This window comes from Microcaecilia unicolor, chromosome 3 (genome assembly GCF_901765095.1).
Source record: "Microcaecilia unicolor chromosome 3, aMicUni1.1, whole genome shotgun sequence".
Lineage (NCBI taxonomy): Eukaryota > Metazoa > Chordata > Amphibia > Gymnophiona > Siphonopidae > Microcaecilia > Microcaecilia unicolor.
Genome location: NC_044033.1, coordinates 387,088,134 through 387,112,440, shown reverse-complemented (window position 1 = coordinate 387,112,440; position 24,307 = coordinate 387,088,134). Strand labels below are relative to the sequence as shown.

General features: G+C 41.8%; 1 protein-coding gene across 1 annotated transcript; it reads right to left on the bottom strand.

Annotated features, from left to right (window-relative positions):
* Window positions 1-301: 301 nt before the first annotated feature.
* CHRNA2 (cholinergic receptor nicotinic alpha 2 subunit) lies at window positions 302-23,328 on the bottom strand. Its single transcript, XM_030195550.1, has 6 exons — window positions 23,256-23,328; window positions 17,538-17,689; window positions 12,821-12,865; window positions 6,754-6,863; window positions 3,384-4,437; window positions 302-427 (listed from the first exon to the last, which is right to left on the bottom strand). Exons 1-6 carry the CDS (start codon window positions 23,326-23,328, stop codon window positions 302-304), a joined length of 1,560 nt encoding a protein of 519 aa, XP_030051410.1.
* Window positions 23,329-24,307: the final 979 nt, after the last annotated feature.

Sequence of the window (24,307 nt, the reverse complement as noted above, 5' to 3'; positions counted from 1 at the left end):
TTTATTTCTCTATCAGCAATTACTAGGCCCAGATGTCCCTGCCTTTTATAATCACTTGTGAGTCAAAATGTTTGTGGTATATAAAAGATAAGAATTGCACAGTGAACTCTTGAACCGGGCTAGGATACAGCAGTTATACTGCATGACTGGAACTGGGCTGGTGCTAAGTAGAAGGAAATCAAGTCCACCTCAGAAATTAATTATTGACTGCTCTTGTCCATCACAGAATTTATTCTGAGGTTTCCAAGTTACACAAGTCCATAGCTAGTGTGCTAGCGATGCATTATATATGTATAGAAGTCTATATCATTCCAGCCAAGAACGGTGGAAGGAAGAGTCCCATTGTCCCTAACAAACAGACAATGATGAACATCCAGAGGAATATCCGGTCAATCACCATGGCAACGTACTTCCAGTCTTCTTTTACCTATAGATAAAGCAGATTACTTGTCAAGAGTGTTGATAGGCATTGATCTTTCTTAATGTACCAAACAGTTTAATAATGCATGTCCTATCAGACCTTCATCTGTAAGATGAGACTCTCGGTTTAAGGAAGTGTCCATTCATAATAACTTAATGTGGTACTTTTGTGAAGGTGAAATCCCAGGAGACCATCAGTCTTTCCAATCTATTAAAATTGTTATTATTAATAAACACTGGAGTATTGGCCCAATGGTTCCAGCAGTATCATGTCAAGCTGCTGTGTAAAGTCTGTGTTCCAGTGGGATCAGTCAGATTCAAATGCTTTGGAGGCCTAACTAGAGGGAGAAATTGATGTGAGAAAAAGCATAAGCCAAAAACAATACAGAACATCAATCTATTGAATGACTAAGCTGCCTCTTATACGTGTGCAAACTGAAGCAGAAAAAGAAATAGGAAAACTGAGACTTTTAAAATTGGGCCCGCAAGAGCTCTAGCTGGTGAAAAATGGCACCTCATGGCAGTCTCTAACAGAGGTTTCTGCATACATTTGCAACTCAAAAATAGTACAACACAGGTTTGCTTCCCTGAAATCAACTGCATTCACTCACATCACACATTCACTTGAGTCTAGGGTTTTCATACTTATAGCAGCCAAATCTTGGTTTATACATTCAAAGTTTATTACTCCCAAGCATCATTTTTATTCTCTCATAAGTCGGTATTCCAGAAAAATATATGTAATTGCATACATCTAATGGTTAAAAATATCTCCCTATAAGCATTAAAAATGGACAAGGTTGGGATGTGCCACAGACTGGCTTTTTCAAATTTGATAAGAACATAAGTGATGCCATACTGGGTCAGACCGAAGGTCCATCATGCCCAGTAAAATGTTTCCAACAGTGGCCAATCCAAGTCACAAGTACCTGGCAAGATCCCAAAACAGTAAAACAGATTTTATGCTGCTTATCTTAGAAGTAAGCAGTGGATCTTCCCAAGCCCATCTTAATAATGGCTTATGGACTTTTCTTTTAGAAAATTATGCAAATCTTTTTTAAACCCTGCTAAGCTAAGGATTCTCTAGCAAAGAATTCCAGAGTTTAATTACACATTGAGTGAAGAAATAGTTTCTCTGGTTTGTTTTAAATGTACTACTTAGTAGCTTCATTGCGTGCCACCTACTGCTAGTATTTTTGGAAAGAGTAAACACGTCATTCATATCTACCTGTTCCACTCAACTTATTATTTTATAGACCTCTGTTATATCTCCTCTCAACTGCTTCCTCTCCAAGCTGAAAAGCCCCAGCTGCTTTAGCCTTTCCTCACAGGGAAGTCATTCCATCCCATTTATCATCACTTTGCACTTGCTCACATTAAACGTCACCTGCCATTTGGATGCCAGTTTCCCAGTCTCATAAGGTCATGTTGCAATTTTTCACAATCCTCTTGCAATTTAACAACTTTGAATAACTTTGTGTCATTGGCAAATTTAATAACCTCACTAGTTATTCCCATCTGTAGCTCATTTATAAATGTGTTTAAAACAGCAGTCCCAGCACAGAACCCTGGGGAACCCCACTATCTAATGAAAGTGATAATCAGTGTGAACTGGCCAAATCTGAGGCAACAAGTCGGTGCTCAGAAATAGATGCACCACATTTTATGTGATTAGATTTAACTGACCACTCAGCTGTTCATGCAACTAGTCAGTGCTCTGACTTGCTAAGAGACTGATAATAAAAGATTTGTTCAGATTGGTTAATTTTGGTCCAGACAACAGTTAACCAATCAGATATCAGGGAGGCATGCTGACTAAAGTTCTCCAGTTAAGTCTGGTTGAGAAAACGTTTCTCTTACAGTTAACTGCACTGGCTTTCTGTTAACATACAGAGTTCAATTCAAGACTCTTGTATTGACTCATCAACAAATATTTGGGAGTGTGTTCCAGCCTATTTTTGAAATACCCTGCAATCATATAAACCAAAACAACCATATAAACCATCAGCTCTGTTTACCTTCTGCTAAATCATGTAATTACATAGAGACAAAACTGTGGGCCTTCTCCATCGCTGCCCCATCCTTGTGGAATGCTTTACCTGGATATCTGAAATCATGTGAAGACATTCAACAATTCAAGTGGATGCTAAAAAACGCATCTGTTTTGGCTACATGAAGACTTATCTGATTGACTCTTGTTCTCTTTTTCAGATTTTATTTTTCTTTTTTGGTTAAGACCATTTTATTGATTGTGTTTTAGCTTCATATGCTTAGCGATTGTTACAGTACATGTTTAAGACTATGTATGTGAGTATTGTTACCTGCCTTGGATAAAGACGGGATATAAATGTAGTTAAATAAATAATAATTAATTTTTCCAGCTAACTGTATCCAGATAAGTCATGTCTGAATAACAGCCCCTAAATTTTCTGTCTATGGAAAAAACCTTGGTTAAATTCTTTAACGTTCCTTCAAGTTAAGCTCACTCTTAATACTGAACCCTAGCTAAACAGATTAAGCAAACATTACAAATATGGGGAAGAGAATTCAAAGTTTCACTTAGTTGATTTACCAACATGACTGGGATCTGTTCTGTTCTTGGACTAAACAGTAACTGAACAGATTACACAGCTGTCAAACATCTGAGGGAAGGAGTTCAAAGTACCACTTAGCTGATCATTTAGTACGTGATATTTTAGCTACCCTCTTTTTCTTCACACATATAGTAGATAGTAAGGACAAACAGTAGATTACATATCATGAGCATTACCTTAATCTTTTGTGGGGAAAAAGCAAATGCAGACGCTCCCACAAATAGAAGTAATGCTGTTAAAAATTCTACACCCAATCATACTTCTAGCTCTGTGTTATTGAACAGCATACCACTAGTTCTAGAGTAAGTCTGCTTCACATGACTATTTCTTTACCGAATAAGGAGGTCATCCTTTCAAATGGATTCTTACCGAGAAGTCAGCATCTTCAGCCCGCAAGTGATTTGCTATGTAGTGTACACCCTCCAGTGCTTTCAAGATTGTGGGAGAGAACATGACACTCGGTTCTGACACCGCATTGTCGGTGTTTGCTGGGTACTGCATTTGAGCCTGGCTGAGTCCTTCACCTACATGCCAAGTATTGTCATGATGGCACTCGAAACCATGATTGCGCGACCCCATCTGATGCATGTGGCAAGGGTGAAACTCAGTGTCTCCCCACTTCTCGTCCACATCTGTTTCTATCCAGTACCTAGAGGTGCTCAGATTAATTTCTGGTGGATCATACTGACTGAAGATATCCTTGACTGATGGCAGCACTGTAGATGGACGCCGCATAAACAGCCAGCGTGGGATGAAGTCTAAGAAGATGGTTCGTACCCAATAAGGCATCTTATGTGTGCTGGGTGAACGGTGGTGAACGTTGAGCACAAACACAGTTATGACAATAGAGAGCGTGACAAAGATCATGGTGAAAAGAAGGTACTCTCCAATCAAGGGGATCACCAGCGAGGTGGATGGGATGATCTCTGTGATAAGCAGCAAAAACACTGTGAGTGACAGCAGAACTGAGATACAGAGTGTAATCTTCTCCCCGCAGTCGGAAGGCAAGTAAAACACCAGCACAGTGAGACAGGAGATCAGGAGACAGGGGATAATCAAGTTGATGGTGTAGAACAATGGTAGCCTCCTAATAATAAAGTAGTAGGTGATGTCTGGGTAGATTTCAGTGCAGCAATCATACTTTTTAGTGTTATATTTACCAACGGCGTTAACGATAGCCCACTCACCACTTTCCCAATAGTCCTTAAGGTCCACATTCTGTTCCATACTCTCCAGGTCAATTTTAGCCTTGTCATAAGTCCAAGAGCCAAATTTCATTTTGCAGTTCTGGTGGTCAAACGGAAAGAATGTCACATCAATGCTGCAAGAACTCTTGTAGATGGCCGGTGGTACCCACTTAACTTTTCCTGTGTGGAAAAGGTGAGCCTTAGTCATGTGAGTCACTGCAAACTCTCCATCAGCACTAGGAGGAAAAAAAATAAAAGAAGGATCATTCATTAAACACAGGGGAGTCAATATTCAGCAACACAACTGCCAGTTAATTTGCCCATGCACTGGAATCTGTATCAAGTTGCTTGCGGTGGACACCTCATTTACAGGCCAAGTTTGTTTCAACTCAACTCAAGAACAAGATATAGCAGGGATCTAAAACATAACTTTATTTAGTAAATAGGGCTTTTCATCTTGTTTGAGACATGGAGTGAGTAGCTCTCAGATAAAGATAAGTGGAACTAGGAATGGATTGTGGCAAAATATTGACCTAATGGGGAGGGCATGGGGGGAAATAGGGAAGGGGCATGGGGATGCAGGAGGAAGAGTGTATTTCTTCCCTTCTTCCCCCGCTTCTTTTGCTGGTAACAGAAAGGGAAGGAGTGATGTTGGCGTAGATAGAGTTACTCTGCTCCCTATTCTGGTCCTTCCTTTTCTGTTTTTTCCTATCCTCTGAGTCAGCCTACAGATAGCACAGCCCAGCACTGAGGCTGTCCCTATTCAGCTGACTAGCCCACAGGGAGATGCCCAATTGCCTGGTTAGCTAATCTGCCCCAGTAGAAAACCAACCAAAGCATAATAATTGGACACTTAAATCACAACAGCGCCATCTGGGTGCTTTACAATTTATTGTATCTTCAATATTATAGGTTTTAACAGATGGCTTTTGTATATCTATCATCCTTGACTCAGATGCAGCCATGTAAACTCTGAGCAAATTTACCTATCTAAGGGAATTTTGTTTTAAAATGCTGCACTGAAATAATTCAACGATCCAGCAAATGTCTTGCAAATTCATCAGTCTTAAAAAAAAATGTTTGCACATCATATAGCAAAAGAGAGGGAATGAAGTACAAACTAAAGTCCAAACAAAAAAACAGCACCACGGGCCTTTAAAAATGGAGCACAGTTCTTTAATGAATAAGCCTTGACAAAAAGACCCGACATGGGCTGTGTTTCGGTGACTAGCACCTGCGTCAGGGGTCACAGTGATGACGTAGAAAACTCGGGGAATAACTGGAATATAAAACCTTTTTCGTTCGTTTGGTTACAGAAAGTGAAAGAGCCTTGTTGCTTTGTAGCTTTTACTATATGAGACGTGGGGTAAGGAATAATATATTGTAGAGTAATATATTCGAGTTATTCCCCGAGTTTTCCACGTCATCACTGTGACCCCTGACGCAGGTGCTAGTCACCGAAACACGGCCCGTGTCGGGTCTTTTTGTCAAGGCTTATTCATTAAAGAACTGTGTTCCATTTTTCAAGGCCCGTGGTGCTGTTTTTTTGTTTGCACATCATATAGCACATATAGCATTATAGTGCTGGTTAGCGAGGGGGTTATAGAACTATAACTGATATCACACTAGCAGACTTCTTAAATGAGAAAAGAGAATGGAGGGGCCCTTTTACTAAGCTGCGTAAGCATCTACGTGCACCCAACGCGCACCAAAATGGAGTTACCGCCCGGCTACCCCATGGTTCTTGCGGTAATTTCATTTCTGGCGCGCATCCGATAAATAATTTTTATTTGCGGACACGCGTAGGTCATTACCACCTGGTTACTGTGTGAGTCTTTACCACTAGGTCAATGGCTGGCGGTAAGGTCACAGACCCAAAATGGATGCGCGCCAACTGTGATTTCGCTGCACGTCTGTTTTTGGCAAAAATTTAAAAAAGTTCTTTTTTACAGGCATGCTGAAAAATTGATCAGCGCGTGCCCAAAACCCACGCCTTCATTACTGCAAGCCAATTTTCAGCGCACCTCAGTAAAAGGACCCCAGAATCATCAGAAGAAACTGGATTAATGAAAGTTAATGCAGAAGGCTATCAATAGAAATCAAACAAAATAAAACATGGAAAAGAAAATAAGATGATACCTTTTTTATTGGACATAACTTAATACATTTCTTGATTAGCTTTCGAAGGGTGCCCTTCTTCCTCAGATCGGAAATAAGCAAATGTGCTAGCTGACAGTGTATATAAGTGAAAACATTCAAGCATTACTATGACAGTCTGACAGGGTGGGAGGAGGGGGGTGGGTAGGGCTGAAATCAAGTTTTTAGTTTACTGCAGCTTTTGCAGGGTTTCTTTTAGACCCAGGATACATTATACTTTGGAGTAGGAGATTCTATTGCTATAAAATCATAACGTATCATTAATTTAGCAAAGTGGATAATGCACAGTAAAAAAAAAAAAAAGACCATGCGTTTGTAAACAGGTATTGGTACAGATGGCATTTCTGTTTTCATATTCTGAGTGCATCCAGTCAGAACCCTCTTGTTTTGCATACTTGTTATAAAGTACAATGTCTGGAAGCCAAATCATCTCAGAGGGAACTCGTATTGAGGTGACATTGCCATAATCTGCAGGGTTCCAGCGCAGCTTGTAATCGTGCCACTCCTGCAAAACCAACGACAAATAGTTATCAGGCAGCTTATCTGGGGATGGGAGAGAACGTCTCTAAAGAGTCGCCTTTAGGTTTTGGCATTATATTCACCCTTCTGAATTCACATGCAACTTTCTTTAAATGAATCCCCTTATTTTCTAGCTCCTGTTACTCTATCTTATCTATGTGTTCCACCTTTGCTTTCAACCGATGCTGTCTATTAATGATGTTTTATCGCGTGTTGTGTTGACATTGTAAGCAGCAATACTAATTCAAAAGATTCAAGCTTAATTTAACCATAAACTTAGTCCAGGATCTATTATGTCATCTATTAATATTTCTACCGCCAAGGAAGGTAGAAATTTAACGGCGATAAGGAAATTTATATTTAGTAACAATTGGCAACAGCTCCTGAAGAAGCATTGAGTGAAACGGCGATGCTCTGTTGAGCACCAGCCAATTCTAAAGATAAGTTACCATCCTGGATAACAAAATAATTTGTGAAATTAAAAAAAAATTTGAAAAGTATAGATAAATATTTTTTTCTGACTAATGAAGTGGCTTGGCTGTTAGACAAAAGTCTACTGTAAAACTGGATTTGCTAAGCATCTGAAGTTTTTTTTTTCTTCCAATATTAATGGATGACATAATAGATCCTGGACTAAGTTCATGATTAAATTAAAGTAGCATACTATACTCTACTATGTACTGTTATTTGAATATTTTTACTGCCGTAATTGTCTGTTGCCTATGTTCAATTTCCTGCCTTGGTTGAATTTTTTCTAAAAGACAGTAAATAAATCCTAATAAATACATTTTAAAAATACATAATGTAGGGGCCCTGTTTACTAATGTAAGCTAGCATTTTTATTGCGTGCTAAAAATTAGCACACACTAAATGGTAGAGACACCCATTTAGTCCTATGGGTCTCTCTAGCATTTAGCTCATGCTAATGATTATCGTGCATTAAAAACGCTAGCACCCTCTAGCGCGGCTTAGTAAACAGGACCCTAAGTGTTTAAGAAGCCCTCACAAAAGGTTAATAAAATAAATACAATAGGTCAAACTGAGTGGTACTGGTGGTGGTGGGGAACAGCAGTGGCTCCAGGTGACCCAGTCAGGCTTATTGGACTATTGGTGTGATCCAGCATGGCACTTTTTACATTCCTAGGTTCTTAACACCCACCTGTGAGAAGAGCAGCCTAATGTTTAGAGCACCGGGCTAAGAACCAGGTGAGCCCAACTCAAATTCCCCTGTAGCTAAGCATCTGAAGTTTTTTTCTCCCAATATTAATGGATGACATATGAAGAAAGACTAAGGAGGCTAGGGCTTTTCAGCTTGAAGAAGAGACGGCTGAGGGGAGACATGATAGAGGTATATAAAATATTGAGTGGAGTGGAACAGGTGGATGTGAAGCATCTGCTCACGCTTTCCAAAAATACTAGGACTAGGGGGCATGCGATGAAACTACAGTGTAGTAAATTTAAAACAAATCGGAGAAAAACTTTCTTCACCCAACGCATAATTAAACTCTGGAATTCGTTGCCAGAGAACGTGGTGAAGGCGGTTAGTTTACCAGAGTTTAAAAAGGGGTTAGACGGTTTCCTAAAGGACAAGTCCATAAACCACTACTAAATGGACTTGGGAAAAATCCACAATTCCAGGAATAACATGTATAGAATGTTTGTACGTTTGGGAAGCTTGCCAGGTGCCCTTGGCCTGGATTGGCCGCTGTCGTGGACAGGATGCTGGGCTCGATGGACCCTTGGTCTTTTCCCAGTGTGGCATTACTTATGTACTTATAATAGATCCTGGACTAAGTTCATGATTAAATTCAAGTAGCATACTATACTATATTATGTACTGTTATTTGAATATTTTTACTGCTGTAATTGTCTGTTGCCTATGTTTCACCTTGGGCAAGTCATTTAGGGGCCCTTTTACTAAGCCGCATAAGCGTCTACGTGTGCCCAACGTGTGCCAAAATGGAGTTACTGCCCAGCTACCGCGTGGCTCTTGTGGTAATTTCATTTTTGGCACACATCCGATATGCATGACCAAAAACTAATTTTTATTTTCAGACGCGCATATCAGACACACGCCAAGTGGCATTTGATGCGCGTAGGTCATTACCACCCAGTTACCACGTGAGACTTTACCGCTAGGACAATGGCTGATGGTAAGATCGCAGACTCAAAATGGACGCGCGGCAATTTTGATTTTGCCGCATGTACATTTTTGGCAAAAATGTAAACAACGTTTTTTTTTACAGGCACGCTGAAAAATGGATTGCTGCGTACCTAAAACCCATACTTACACTACTTCAAACCATTTTTCAGTGCACATAAGTACATAAGTATTGCCATACTGGGAAAGACCAAAGGTCCATCAAGCCCAGCATTCTGTTTCCAACAGTGGCCAATTCAGGTCGCAAATACCTGGCAAGATCCCAAAAAAGTGCAAAACATTCTATACTGCTTATCCCAGAAATAATAAAAGGACCCTTTAACCCTTCATTACCTCAGGTACAAAGTTACCCCCCTGTTTACTAGGTGGTGCGCTAACACCGACCCAGACCATTCACTTTGAATGGGCTGTGTCAGCATTGCTTTATAAACAGTAGAGGTTAGATTTTGAACCCTTTAGGGATAGGGAAATATCTGCTATAGTTGATTTTAACTTGCATTGACCTACAACTGGAAAAGATGTGAGCCAGCTTCAAAATAAATTAAAAAAATATATAAACAAAGTTTCCAATTCTAGCTCATAATTTTTCTGGCCAGTGCTAATAAGTATAATTTACAACTGAGAGAAGCAGTCTCATCAGTGTGTAGCAGAATTATATATATTTGTCCAGGCACCTTAAACATTTTAGTGTGTGCAGAATTGATGTAAGATATATTAACTTGTGAATTAATTTGTGTACAACTGATTTGCATGCATTAAAATATTCTACTGCTTATAAAAGAAAGCTATTACAATGAGTGTGTGAAATGAACAGATAAAAAAAATCTGGAAAAACACCAAAATGAACCGCAAATATTTTACCCATGCACATTGCAAATATGTAGAATAAGGTTCTGGACTAACACACTGTTCAATCAGTTTCAGTAGAGGTTTTCATTAAAAATGTAGAAGGATAGTTTAATGAGTTCAACAATACAATAACTTTCCCTCCCTTGTTGTGTTTTCCCTATTTTACTGAAAAGGCTGAAGTATAAAATATTGGAAAGCCTGAGTACAGATCTACAGAAATTAGAAGAATGGTCTAAATGTTTGACAATTAAAATCTAATGTGAAGAATTGCAGAGTGAAGCACTTGGGTGATAGAAATCCAAAAGAGATGTATGAGATTGGAGACAAAAGACTGATAGGCACAGCTCAGGAGAGAGGCCTTGGGGTAATAGTGTTTGAGGATCTCAATGTAGCGAATCAATGTGATAAGCAATGGCTGTAGCCAGAAGGATGCTAGGCTGCGTAGAGAGAGGTATAACCAGCAGAAGAAAGGAAGTGTTGGAGTATCATGTTTTTTGGAGGCTATATCTCATTAAGGATATAAAAAGACTTGAAGCAGTTCAGAGAAAAGCGACAAAAATGATATGAGGTTTGCGTCAAAAGATGTACATGAGAACCCTTAGGACCTGAATATGTATACCCTAGAGGAAAGGAAGGATGAGGGTGATATGATATAGATATGATATGCAAACAAACCTTTTCCAGAAAAGGGTAAGTAGTAGAACTAGAGGGCATGAATTGAGGTTACAGGGGGGATTGACTTAAGAGTAATGTCAGGAAGTAGTTTTTCACGGAGAAGGTGGTGGATGCCTGAAATGCCCTGACACAGGAGGTGATGGAGACGAAAACGGTAACAGAATTCAAGAATGCATGGAATCAACACAAAGGATTCCTATATGGAAAGAGAATGGAAACAATTTAGCTGTGCTTAAGCATCAAATCCACTAATTGTGAAATAAGGCTAGTACTGGGCATAATTCTATAGTTAGTGTCCGGATTATGGCTAGATAGATCTGGTTGGGCTGGAGTGGGCTTCAACAACAACTCCAGCAGTTGAAAATTAAGTCAGTGCCAGATAGACTTCTGTGCTCTGAAAATGGCAAGAACAGCTCAAGATCAAATATGTATATGTTATCTTTTGCTAGGCAGACTGGATGGGCCGTACAAGTCTTTATCTGTCGTCATTTACTACGTTACTATGTTCTCAGGCATTGTGCCTGGGCAAAAGTAAGGAGGGTCAGCAGGAGGAGAAGGGTGCGGTAGAATAGATAAAGAAGGGGAAAAGGAGTGTACATAGGGCCATGGAGTGAGGAGAATGAATGCAAAAGGAAGTGATGGGTATGGGAAAGGGAAACAGGTCTGTGATGGAGAGAAAGCCAAGACTAGATGGTATTTTGGTAATGAGGCTAACTTTACCCTCCCGATCTTCTTTGTGAAATGTACTGTATGCACACACAGATACCTGGATTTATATCTAGTTTCAAACTCAGGGGCTGATGCAGAAAGCTACCATGGGTTGCAGTGTGTAGTTAACGAGTAATCAATACACTTGTTCTGGGTCACACAATGAGTGATTAAATGATCTGATATGGTAGAAATCAGTGCACAACACATTAAAATGCATGGTAAACAGGCTATTAGTTAATTATCAACAATACAGAAAAGCTAATATCTTGTGCTCTGATATCCACAGTGAGAGAAATCTACTACAAGGGCTGAGACAGCATAGAAGGGTTGTGGGTATCCCTGATCTGAATCCCCTGCTCTCTATTTCACATTATTCCCTGGTAGTCTAGTGGCCCCTTCCCTGCACTGCTGAACCAGTCCAACTCCTTCTTGCCTCCCCCCCCCCAACACAACCAAAAAGTCCCGGTGGTATAGTGACTCCTCGCTCCCTTCTTCCCTCCTTCCACCCCTGCCCTCCCCCAACATTAAATATCCCTGGTAGTCTAGTGGCCTCCCTTCCTCCCCTGACCGGACTTCCCTACCTCCTAATGGAAAAAAACACCTTGGTGTCTAATGTACCTCTTTCCCCCAACCAGACCCTCTTTCTCCCTAATGGAGAAATACCCCTATTTAGTGTACTTCTCCCTCCCCTCCCCGAGCCCCACTCCCCCCAGGCATATACCTGAAAAGAGGCAGGAGCAATGCCCACTCGCTTCTGCCTCTGGCATGGCTATCTTGAAAAATGGCAGTGCCTGTCCATGGGATGCAACAGGTGGGGGTCAGTCTGCCATGTAAGGGTGAAGGTGGGGTCAGTCTGCATTTGGGTGGTATTGTCTTATGGAAAGCTTGCGTTAGAAGCTGTTTGGTCAGTGGCTTTAATGCATAGTTTTCTGCATCAGCTCGTCAGTGGAAGTAGGTACTTTGTATTTGAAAATTGTACTGTGTTTTGTAGGCTTTCAGATTTATGTGTAACTTTGCAGTTCAATGCGTTACAGAAAATGTACTCTGGTATGTACACATTAAATGCCATATAGAACAGACATTTTTTTTTTTAGTGGCAAGTTTAATAATTCTTTCAATTTAAGCTGTAGTGGTATGATGTTAATTTCAATGTTCTGCCTGCTAAGGAATTGGGAAGGCCTAGTTTAAAATATTTTGGATAATCAGGAGACAAGTTTGACACATTTGTTTTATTTTTAACTAATCCTAAACCAAAACCACAGAGCCTTCACAACACCATACCAAACTATGAACATGTTTTGGTGCCTCAATCAACATCCACAGTTTCATCTCTAGAAGCAATTCTAATATCCTCTGTTCATCCATCTCCCTGTCACTGCTGCTGTGGTCCATGGTGCAGCCTGAGCGCTGTCAGTAGCCCTCTGCGTACTGATCCATTAGCCAGGAGGAGTAGGACCTCGAAGGAAGTCAACACTTTTCCATATCTTAGTGCAAAGTATCTCCCCAGCAATTCTTCTGATAAAACATTGCAGTAAATTAATCTTTACCTGCTTCAACCAGACATTTGTAGTCATCATCTGGTTCTTCTCATCCTGAAAAAAAAAATGAGGGCATAAAAAGAGTGTCTTAATTTTAATCTGCTTGAAAGAGTAATTTGTCTGAACCAAAATCAATGGTTGACGTAAAGGCCAGTTGATAAAACAACCTTTCTTCCCCTCACTTCCCCTCCTCTGATCCTTTCTGTACATCTCACAAATTAGATGCCTCCTGTCAAGTTTGTCAGCTATCTGCAATGGCCAGATGAGTTTTCCTAACTGAATAGAACAAGGCCTGATAGGGTAATGCATGTTTCTGATTTTAGTCAAGGTATTTGGAGGCTTAATATTGGATTTTGCAGTTCTAAAAAGCCAAAGATTGACCGTGGTGATCGTTTCACTGCATCAGCAGAGAGTGACTAAAGACAGCTTTGAAACGGGATTCGGCTGGCAGACTTCAGATAGGCAGCCAGTAAATTGCAGATATACAAACATAGATTTTCTAGGCAGCGTCCATAGTTTCTCAAAGTGCATGACAGGCCTCAGTAATTAAAATGAAAGATGAAATGGATGAAATATAAAATTGCTTACCTTTTCAGGAGTTGAGGCTTTTCTGCTTACACTTTATCATTCAATATTTTTTATTGAATCAATCAAACACACCGTGTGTCATCCCTATAGCTAGCTATCTCATATATTGTGCATGGTGGGGCCCTTTTACAAAGGCATGTTAGGTGTACACATGTGCAGCGTGTGTATAAACGAGACTACCACCAGGCTACCATGCCCTCTGGCAGTAATTTTAGATTTGGTGCGCAACTATAATGCCTGGATGATTTAGAGGGGCATAATCGAACGGCGCTGGCCAAATCGATGGCCGGCCATCTTCGGGGCCGGCTCTGTGATGGGGCGGAGCCAAGCGTATTTTTGAAATATGCTTGGCGCCAGCCAAATCGCTCGCCGGGTTTAGAACAGGATCACCGGGTTGAGAAGAGATGGCCGGCTCCAATTTTCAGCCATAATGGAAACCAGGCCCGGCCATCTCAAACCCGGCGAAATTCAAGGCATTTGGTCGTGGGAGGAGCCAGCATTTGTAGTGCACTGGTCCCCCTGACATGCCAGGACACCAACCGGGCACCCTAGGGGGCACTTACAAAAATTAAATTAAAAAAAAACAAAATAGCTTCCAGGTGCATAGCATAAGTACATAAGCACTGCCACGCTGGGAAAAGACCAAAGGTCCATCAAGCCCAGCACTCTGTCTCTGACAGCGGCAAATCCAGGCCCCAAGAACCTGGCAAAACCCCAAAATTTAATAACGATCAATGGACTTTTCCTTCAGGAATCTGTCCAGACCCCCTTTAAACTCAGCAAGGCCAGCTGCCGTCACTACCTTCTCCGGCAATGAGTTCCAGAGTCTAACCACACGCTGAGTAAAGAAAAACTTTCTCCAATTTGTTTTAAACCTACCACATTCTAATTTCATCTTGTGTCCCCTAGTTCTATTATTGTTAGAAAGTGTAAACAAACGCTTCACATGTGTCCGCTCTACCCCACTCATTATTTTGTAGACATCTATCATATCACCCCTCAGCCACCTTTTCTCCAGGCTAAAGAGTCCTAGCCGTCTTAACCTCTCCTCATAAGGTAGTCGTCCCATCCCTTTTATCATTTTCATCGCCCTTCCCTGCACCTTCTCCAATTCCTTTATATGTTTTTTGAGATGAGGCAACCAGAACTGAACACAATACACCAGGTGCGGACGCACCATGGAGCGATATAACGGCATTATAACATCCTCATGCTTGTTTTCCATCCCTTTTCTAATAATACTCAACATTCTGATCACCTTCTTAGCCACCGCAGCACATTGAGCGGAAGATTTCAACGTTCTATCCACGATGACTCCCAGATCCCTTTCTCGGTCCGTAACTCCTAAAGCGGAACCTTGCATGACATAGCCGTAATTCGGGTTCCTCCTTCCCACGTGCATCACTTTGCACTTGTCAACGTTGAACTTCATCTGCCATTTGGACGCCCAATCCCCCAGTCTCACGAGGTCTTCAGTGGAGGAGTGGCCTAGTGGTTAGGGTGGTGGACTTTGGTCCTGGGGAACTGAGGAACTGAGTTCAATTCCCACTTCAGGCACAGGCAGCTCCTTGTGACTCTGGGCAAGTCACTTAACCCTCCATTGCCCCATGTAAGCCGCATTGAGTCTGCCATGAGTGGGAAAGCGCAGGGTACAAATGTAACAAAAATAATAAATAATCTTTCACACTCCTCCCGCGACGAGATGACCCTGGATAACTTTGTGTCATCTGCGAATTTAATTACCTCACTAGTAACTCCCATCTCAAGGTCATTAATAAATATGTTAAAAAGCAGCGGTCCCAGCACAGACCCCTGAGGGACCCCACTAACTACCCTTCTCCATCCAGAATACTGACCATTCAACCCTACTCTCTGCTTCCTGTCTTTTAACCAGCTCTTAATCCATAATAATACACTGCCTCCGATCCCATGACTCTCCAGTTTCCTTTGGAGTCTTTCATGAGGCACTTTGTCAAACGCCTTCTGAAAATCTAGATATACAATATCCACCGGCTCCCCTTTGTCCACATGCTTGTTCACCCCTCGAAAAAATGCAGTAGATTTGTGAGGCAAGACTTCCCTTCACTAAATCCGTGCTGACTTTGTCTCAGCAGCCCATGCTTTTGTACGTGCTCCGTAATTTTATTCTTAATAAGAGCCTCCACCATTTTCCCGGCACCGACGTCAGACTCACCGGTCTATAATTTCCCGGATCTCCTCTGGAACCCTTTTTAAAAATCGGCGTTACATTGGCCACCCTCCAATCTTCCGGTACCACACCTGATTTTAGGGATAAATTGCATATTACTAACAGCAGCTCCACAAGTTCATTTTTCAGCTCTATTAATACTCTGGGATGAATACCATCCGGACCCGGCGATTTACTACTTTTTAGTTTGCAGAACTGCCCCATTACATCCTCCAAGTTTACAGAGAAATCATTTAGTCTTTCCGACTCGTCCGCTTCAAATACCTTTTCCGGCACCGGTATCCCTCCCAAATCCTCCTCGGTGAAGACCGAAGCAAAGAATTCATTTAATTTCTCCGCTACAGCTTTGTCTTCCCTGATCGCCCCTTAACACCACCGTCGTCCAGCAGCCCTACCGATTCTTTAGCCGGCTTTCTGCTTTTAATATACCTAAAAAAATTTTGCTATGTGTTTTCGCTTCTATCGCTTACTTTTTTTTCAAAGTCCTCCATAGCCCTCCTTATCTCCTTTTTGCATTTGGCTTGACATTCCTTATGCTTTATCTTATTGTCTTCCGTCGGTTCCCTTCTCCATTTTCTGAAGTGGTGTGCTGAGCCCTCCAAATCCCCCTCAAAACCCACTCCTCACAACTCTACACCATTACCATAGCCCTAAGGGGTTGAATGGGGTCACCTACATGTGGGTACAATGGGTTTTGGGGGGTTTTGGAGGGCTCAACATTAACCACCACAAGTGTAACAGGTAGTGGGGGGGGGGGGGGGAATGGGCTTGGATCCATCTGTCTGAAGTGCACTGCACCCACTAAAAACTGCTCCAGGGACCTGCATACTGCTGTCAAGGAGCTGGGTATGACATGTTAGGCTGGCATACAGGCTGGCAAAAAAAGTTTTAGTTTATTTTTTTTGGGGGGGGGGGTGGAAAAGGGTTGGTGACCACTGGGGGAGTAAGGGGAGGTGATCCCTGCTTCCCTCCGGTGGTCATCTGGTCAGTTGGAGCACTTTTTTCAGACTTGGTCCTAAAAATACGTGGACCAAGTCGAGCCGGCCATTTTTTTTCATTATAAGGTGAAGTTGGCCATCCCATAACCACGCCCATGTCCCGCCCCCCATCCCGCCTTCGCTACCCTACCAACATGCCCCCTTGAAGGATGGTCGGTGCCGTGACGAAAAAGCAGTTGGGGCCAGCCAAAATCGGTTTTCGATAATACCGATTTGGCTGGGATCAGGAGATCGCCAGCGATCTCCTGATTTGTGTCGGAAGATCACCAGCGATCCCTTTCGAAAATGAGCTGGTTATTGATTTATTTATTCCTCCCATGCACGTCGCTTCTGGCGGTAATTGGCAGTTGGCACATGCCGACCAGTCACCATACATGTAGCGCGTGAGCCCTTAGTGCTAGATCAATGAGTGGTGTTAAGGGCTCATGTCAGTTTTGGACGTGTGCCGATTTCAGTATTACTGCATGCCCTTTTCCTGTTAAAAAGAGCCCTTTTTTGCAGACACGGTAAAATCTGGCCCACGGGCACTCAATACACACACCTACACTACCTCAGGCCACTTTTTACAGCAGCTTAGTAAAAGGACCCCTGCATGTACAGTACTTTCGACTGCAGAAAATTGCACTGTTGGAAGAATGAAGCAATTTTGCGTTGTACTTTTGGATGCTTTAAAAAGAAATACAGGTTATACCTGTCTTTCCTATCCTTTCCAATAGTTCTTTAGCCCTTGATTTCTTGGCCACATGAAATTATTGTAATAGTTAACTTACATATGAAAAGAGGACATGGAAGAACAGTGGATAATTACTGAAGGCTGTGGAAGGGATTTTAGAGTAACAACCACTGAACACCTTGTGATGAAAGCTAGACAAACAGGTCTGGATCAGCATTTTTAAGTGTCATGCCATTACAGCAGGCTAGCATCACTCACCACATCTATCAGTTGAGCAATGGACAATCCAAACTTGACAATGACAATATCAGAGGTATTGGGCACAGGCCGGGACCACCTATTATAATCAGAGAAGAGGTCTTTGAAAAGGTGCTCTTCAGCATAAGAATGGGTCCTGACCAGGCAATATACTGTGAAAAGAAAGCAAGAAGGACACAGGTAAAGATTGATTTTGTTTGTTCAGAAACTTCACAGCTCAGATGACATTTCTGATCCATGCTATATACACTTGTGTATGAAGTTTCAGGTAGAGATAAGGGTAAAGGTTCGTGGATTTGATATACTGCCTTTCTGTGGTACAACCAAAGTGATATTTAAAAAAAATATATTGTTTGCAAGTACTTTCTCTGTCCCTAGTTAGCTCACAATCTTCCTATTTTTTGGTATCTGGGGCAAGGAAAAGTTAAGTAACTTGCCAAGGGTCACAAGGAGTCACAGTGGGAATTGAACCCAGTTCCTCAGCCCACTGCTCTAACTATTAGGCGACTGCCTAAACACGGGCTCTTTTTTTGTTTCTTTATTGTAGTTTATAGCCTGCTTTTTATTAGTATACCAAAGTGGTGTACATAGTTCAAACATGTATCCACATTACAATTCAACAGACTGTCAGGTTCACCTGTGCTGGGCATGAGCCTTCCTGTCTGTAGGAAGAACTGTGTTTCTTTCTGGGATGGGGGTGCCTGGTCCTGTCTGTCTCAGTGTATCTTGTCTGACTGGCCTTGGCTGGGCCCAACACAGACAGCACGAGTTACGTTCTGCTTCTGAGCCAGACCAGCGTTGGATTGTTATCTGAATTTCCAGCTGTTCGTGGTTCCTACTTCCTGGGCTTCTGCTCATGCTCTCATGTTTTGGGTCTGTGTTTACAATCCAGATGGCTATGTGTTGTGCATCCTTGGATTTCTGCTCAATGTTCCTGTTGCTGGAGGATGTGGTAACAGCAATTAGCGTATCTGGGTTTGGACAAGTTCTTGGAGGGAAAAGGAAAATGAACACAGAAAAGACTGTTTCTGCTTATTGGTCATCCTTGTAATACAAAACATATGAATAATTTTGTAATTGATGGGGTCATTTATAAGTTAAACTCACGGTTGAAAATACTGGGGGGTGGAATTTAGACAGCACACTCTCCTTTGAATCTTTGCTTAGACTACTTTGGAAATTGAGACATATTAGATCATATTTTATAGCTGATGTATTTTGCTTGATAGTACAGATACTTCTGCTGGGTCATTTAGACTATTGTAATATCATTTATGTAGGATATACTGTAGGCTATTCGAAGGCGAATTCAAATACTACAAAACAAAGCAGCCCATCTGATCTATAAAGCATCCAGATTTGAGGGTGCCAAACTTCTGCTTATAAATCTCACTGGCTGCCTATTAAAGTCTGTTCAGTTTTTAAATTGTGTTGGTTTTTTTTTCAGTTCTTCATGGTTTAGCCTCAATATATATAGTATTTATGATTTTGCTATTAGGTAAAAACTATGCACCTAGTTCAAGACATTACTTGAGTTCAGAATTCCCTTCACCCCAAGAGGTTGTATATAAAACTGAATTAGAAGCATCTTTCACTTATCAAGCTGCCAAATGGTAGAACAAATTACCAAAATACATTAGTCATCAGCTTAATTATGTGATATTTTGGAAAGCTTTAAAAACTTAGCTGTTTCAGAAGTTGTTTTTGCCTTGATAATAACATGTTGTGGGTTATGTTTTAATGATCTAAATCAAATCAGATGTCAAATAAACGTCATTTGGATGTTATTGTATTGTTGTACTTCTAGGATTATATCCTACTTTTTTTTAATGTGAGCTGCATTGATCCATATATGGTACTTGCAGCATATAAGCACTGGATGTCATGTAATTGAAAGGAAGCTCTGGAACCAGAGAGCGTAAGATGAAAGTTATAGGGGATAGACTCAAGAGTAGTGCAAGCAAATATTTCTTTACAGAAAGTGTGGTGGATTTGTGGAACAGACCTTAGTGGAAGCAGTGCAGATAAGGACTAACATAACATAGTAACATACAGAGGGGCATAATCGAAAGGGGCCGCCCATCTCTAAGGGTGCCCATCTCCGGGAACAGCTACAAGAAGGGGCGGTCCCAACTGTATTATCGAAAAAGATGGGTGGCCATCTTTTCTTTCGATAATATGGTTGGGGCCGGCCAAATGCCTAGGATTTGGGCGGATTTGAGATGGCCGGGCTCGGTTTTTGGCGATAATGGAAACTGAAGGCGGCCATCTCAAAAATGAACACATCCAAGGCATTTGGTCATGGGAGGGGCCAGGATTTGTAGTACACTGGTCCCCCTCACATGCCAGGACACCAACTGGGCACCCTAGGGGGCACTTTTAAAAATAAAAACAAAACATTAAAATACCTCCCAGGTGCATAGCTCCCTTACCTTGGGGGCTGAGCCCCCTAAATCCTCCCCAAAACCCACTCCCCACAACTCTACACCATTACCATAGCACTTATGGGTGAAGGGGGCACCTATATGTGGGTATAGTGGGTTTTGTGGGGGGGGGGGTTGGAGGGCTCCAATTTACCACCACAAGTGTAACAGGTGGGGGGGGGGGGTTGGGTCTGGGTCCATCTGCCTGAAGTGCACTGCACCCACTAAAATCTGCTTCAGGGACCTGCATACTGCTGTGATGCAGCTGGGTATGACATTTGAGGCTGGCATACAGGTTGGCAAAAAAGTTTTTAAAGTTGTTTTTTTTGGTGGGAGGGGGTTGGTGACAACTGGGGGAGTCAGAGGAGGTCATCCCTGATTCCCTCAGGTGATCATCTGGGCAGTTTGGGTGCTTTTTTGGGACTTGGTCATGAAAAAAAAGGGTCCAAAAAAAGCGGACCAAATTTTCGCTACGGCCGCCCTTCTTTTTTTGATTATCAACTGAGGGCGGCCATCTCTTAAGCACGCCCTGGCACGCCCCTGTCCCACCTTTGCTACCCTTCCAACACACCCCCGGGAACTTTGTTTGTCTCCATGATGGACTGCAGTTGGGGACGCCCAAAATCGGCTTTCGATTATACCGATTTGGGCGCCCACGGGAGAAGGGCGACCATCTCCCGATTTGGGTCAGAATATGCCCGCGCTTCTCTTTTGAAAATAAGCCTGATAGTAACATAGTAAATAACGGCAGATAAAGACCTGTACGGTCCATCCAGTCTGCCCAACAAGACAAACTCATTTTACATGGTATGTGATACTTTATATGTATACCAAAGTTTGATTTGTCCTTGCCTTTCTCAGGGCACAAACCATAGAAGTCTGCCCAGCTAACATCGAAGCCCCTTAAAATTTACACTCCAGCCCATCCCTATCTATTCAGTCACGATCAAGAAAGCACGGGACAAACACTGAGGATCTCTAAGGGAGAGGAATGGGTTATAGAGCTGATAAGTTGGTATGGATGGGCAAACTGGATAGGCTATATGGTCTTTATTGTCCATCTTCCTGTATGTTTTTACTTTTCTATATTTTTATGTTACAGTGCATGACTTTTGATTACCACCATATGGGTCCTGGATTTTTGGGCATCCAAGTGGTGACATCTAAAAGTCCTCTTTGTATTTCTTCCTCCTTCCCCTGCACTGACCTCTGGTGCAAGGTGCTGGGCCGGCAGCAGTCTTTGGAGCAGAAGGGAGATTATAGCTGTCCCAGTCAGTGTGTATGATGCTGCACCACTCTTTATGGGGACCTGGACTGTCCTGGACTTTTAGATGCTACCATTTGGGTGCTCAGAAAGTCTGGCACCAATGTGTACAGGTGCCCAAATGCTGGTACCCAAAAGTCCTGCTTCACTATCGTGCTTGTTTTTGAAGGAGAAGAAGAAGGGCATCCCTCACGAGCAAAGGGATGTCCAAATTTCAAGGGAGTGGAGTGGAGTAGAGCAGAGGAGTGGAAGAGTGGCCTAGTGGTTAGAGCACTGGTCTTGTAAACTAGAGGTGGCCACTTCAAATCCCACTGCTGCTGCTTGTGATCCAAAATCCAAATAAATAAAGAGGGTGTTGGAGGCATAGCAAAAGCATGGATGTCCTTCTTACAGAAACATCCACATTTTGGACATCCTCAACTGCCATCAAAGGGAAGGACATCCTCAACTGTGCTGTCACTTCCCCTCCTTAAGAAGGAAATCATGTGCAAATGAGCTAACAGCGAGCAGCTCTTTGCATGCAATTTCCTTCATGCATGCCCATTACTTTCCAGATCAGTAAGGGAAGGGCTTTTTCCATTCAGTTAGTGGGGCCAGTGCACTACGAATGCCGGCTCCTCCCACAACCAAATGGCTTGGATTTGGTTGTTTCTGAGATGGGCACCTTCGCTTTCCATTATCGCCAAAAAACAAGGGACGACCATCTGTAAGGTCGACCTAAATTTCATGATTTGGGTGTCCCCGACCGTATTATCGAAACGAAAGATGGACGTCCATCTTGTTTCGATAATACAGGTTGCCCCGCCCCTTTATGGGGCCGTGCTTAGAGATGGGTGCCCCCATTCAATTATCCCCCTCTATGTTATCCTCATATGTGGCTAGCAGTGGTGCTGACTGCAAAAAGTGGATTATTATTTTACAATTTCCAACACTTCAATGCATAACTTTGGCTATTTAAGTTGCTAAACAGATCATGTCATCTGTTCTGAACTGGGAAATGATTTTGGGATGTCTGGTAATGAGGTTAAAATCTATCAATTGAATGGCAATATTCAGCCACTCACCAGATAACTTGTGCATCAGCTGCAAATGCACAAATACCAGGAATAACTTTAAACGGATATACTATTCATTCAAAGTAAAGTTGGAATTTTCTGCATTTCTACCTGGACAGCTAGCTGCACTAAAGCTATGCAAAAGTTAAACAGATAAATTGTCCATTTTATGTTCTGTGTTTGACAAATGACCTTGATAATTTTGACATACATTATTGCAGCATGTTCTATAACACAGAATACATATATACCTTGAAGGACCATGCGCAGAACACACCATATCATATGTGTTAAGTATCACTTTTTCTAAAATTGATGATTATGTCATTATACCCATGAAAATCCACTATTTATAAATGTAAAAGGCATGCAATTCTTCTAAATTTGCCTCCTTAGTTGTTAAAATAGTGTGATGATACATTGTTTCCATGAATTTACATTATTCAGCAGGCTGGGAAAACTATTATTTGCATTAAGTTATTGGTGTCAAGTATTAGAATGAAAAAAATCAAATAGTAACATAGTAACATAGTAGATGACGGCAGAAAAAGACCTACATGGTCCATCCAGTCTGCCCAACAATATAAACTCATATGTGCTACTTTTTGTGTATACCTTACCTTGATTTGTATCTTTCATTTTCAGGGCACAGACCGTATAAGTCTGCCCAGCACTATCCCCACCTCCCAACCACCAGCCCCGCCTCCCACCACCGGCTATGTCACCCAATCTCAACTAAGCTTCTGAGGATCCATGGAACAGGATTCCTTTATGTTTATCCCACCCATGTTTGAATTCTGTTACCATTTTCCTCTCCACCACTTCCCGTGGGAGGGCATTCCAAGCATCCACCACTCTCTCCGTGAAAAAATACTTCTTGACATTTTTGCGCTTTGAAAATGCAAAAGTTTATCACGTTGTGTTGTGTTAGTTGCACTAAATGCAGTAGTAATTTCGTAGTACATCACCAACTTACCTGGTCGGAACACCATAGCACAGCACATAAGGAATTTTTTAATTGACAGGAGGCCATCCATTATCCGATTCATGCTGGACAAAAGGTCGTTTCCTTGACTTAAAAATATTTTAGGCTTGTATTGGTCTTTTCAAAGTCAGTAATCCGAAATATAGTTTTCATTTGCAAGTGCCTATCCACAGCTGAATCTACCTGTGTTAAGTCTTAATAACGAGGCAGAGTGCGCTTTGAAAAGCCAGTTCCGTCCATTAGCAACGACTGAGGAAGCTTCTCAGGTTGTGAAAGCAGTCAACTGGGGTGGGGCAAAGCAAGGAGCTATCTCTGGTGCTGAAAACAAATCACTCCGGGGGTTTCACGAACTATATGCTCAGGCTGTTTTGATGACTGAACAGATGGCAGAAGTAGGAGCTGTAGATTACTTTGAATTGCTTCACAAATTGAGAAAGAGCTGCAATGTTGCTTTTCTTTTTTTTTTTTACGGCGAGGCAGTTTTCCTAGAAAGCACAGAATCAAAATTACATCTCCAACGCATGGAAATATCTACAATATATCTTCTGAACCAGCTGCATCTAGAGAGTATGCTTTCCTTACGATCTTTGTAAGAAAAAGGATTACTTTAGCTTTGTGTTCTTTGAAGTTATTGTAAGCAATAAAACAGATGGGCAAAATATAGCCTGACATAGAGTGACCTTGACGTAGTTCCTTTAACTCAAAGCAAGCTGTCCACAAGAAGCAAGTTATCTGGAGCTGGAAGAAACAAAATGAATACTTATCATTTTATTACAAGAAGAAAATCGAATGTCTTTCAGTTAAGCACTTTTGTTGCTGGAGTGAAATAACGAGATTTCATTTCCAGAACTTACATATGAACATGAAGGGCTCTACAGATTTAGTACGTTGAAGGGATTTATACACGTGTGTGTGCACAGCGGAACTTGGCATCAACGATCTCAAAGTTATTATTGCTAGTCCCAACAATAACTTTTGTATTGTTATACTCCTCCCCTTCCCTAACAAATGTAAATTGAGAGGAAAATAATCTATTCTTTATT

Coding starts and splice junctions, on each gene's coding strand:
- CHRNA2 (XM_030195550.1), bottom strand. CDS start 23,328: ATGAATCGGATAATGGATGGCCTCCTGTCAATTAAAAAATTCCTTATG. Junction 4,438..6,753: donor GACATTGTACTTTATAACAA/GTATGCAAAACA, acceptor TTTTCCTCCTAG/TGCTGATGGAGAGTTTGCAG. Junction 428..3,383: donor CTGAAGATGCTGACTTCTCG/GTAAGAATCCAT, acceptor CTTTATCTATAG/GTAAAAGAAGACTGGAAGTA.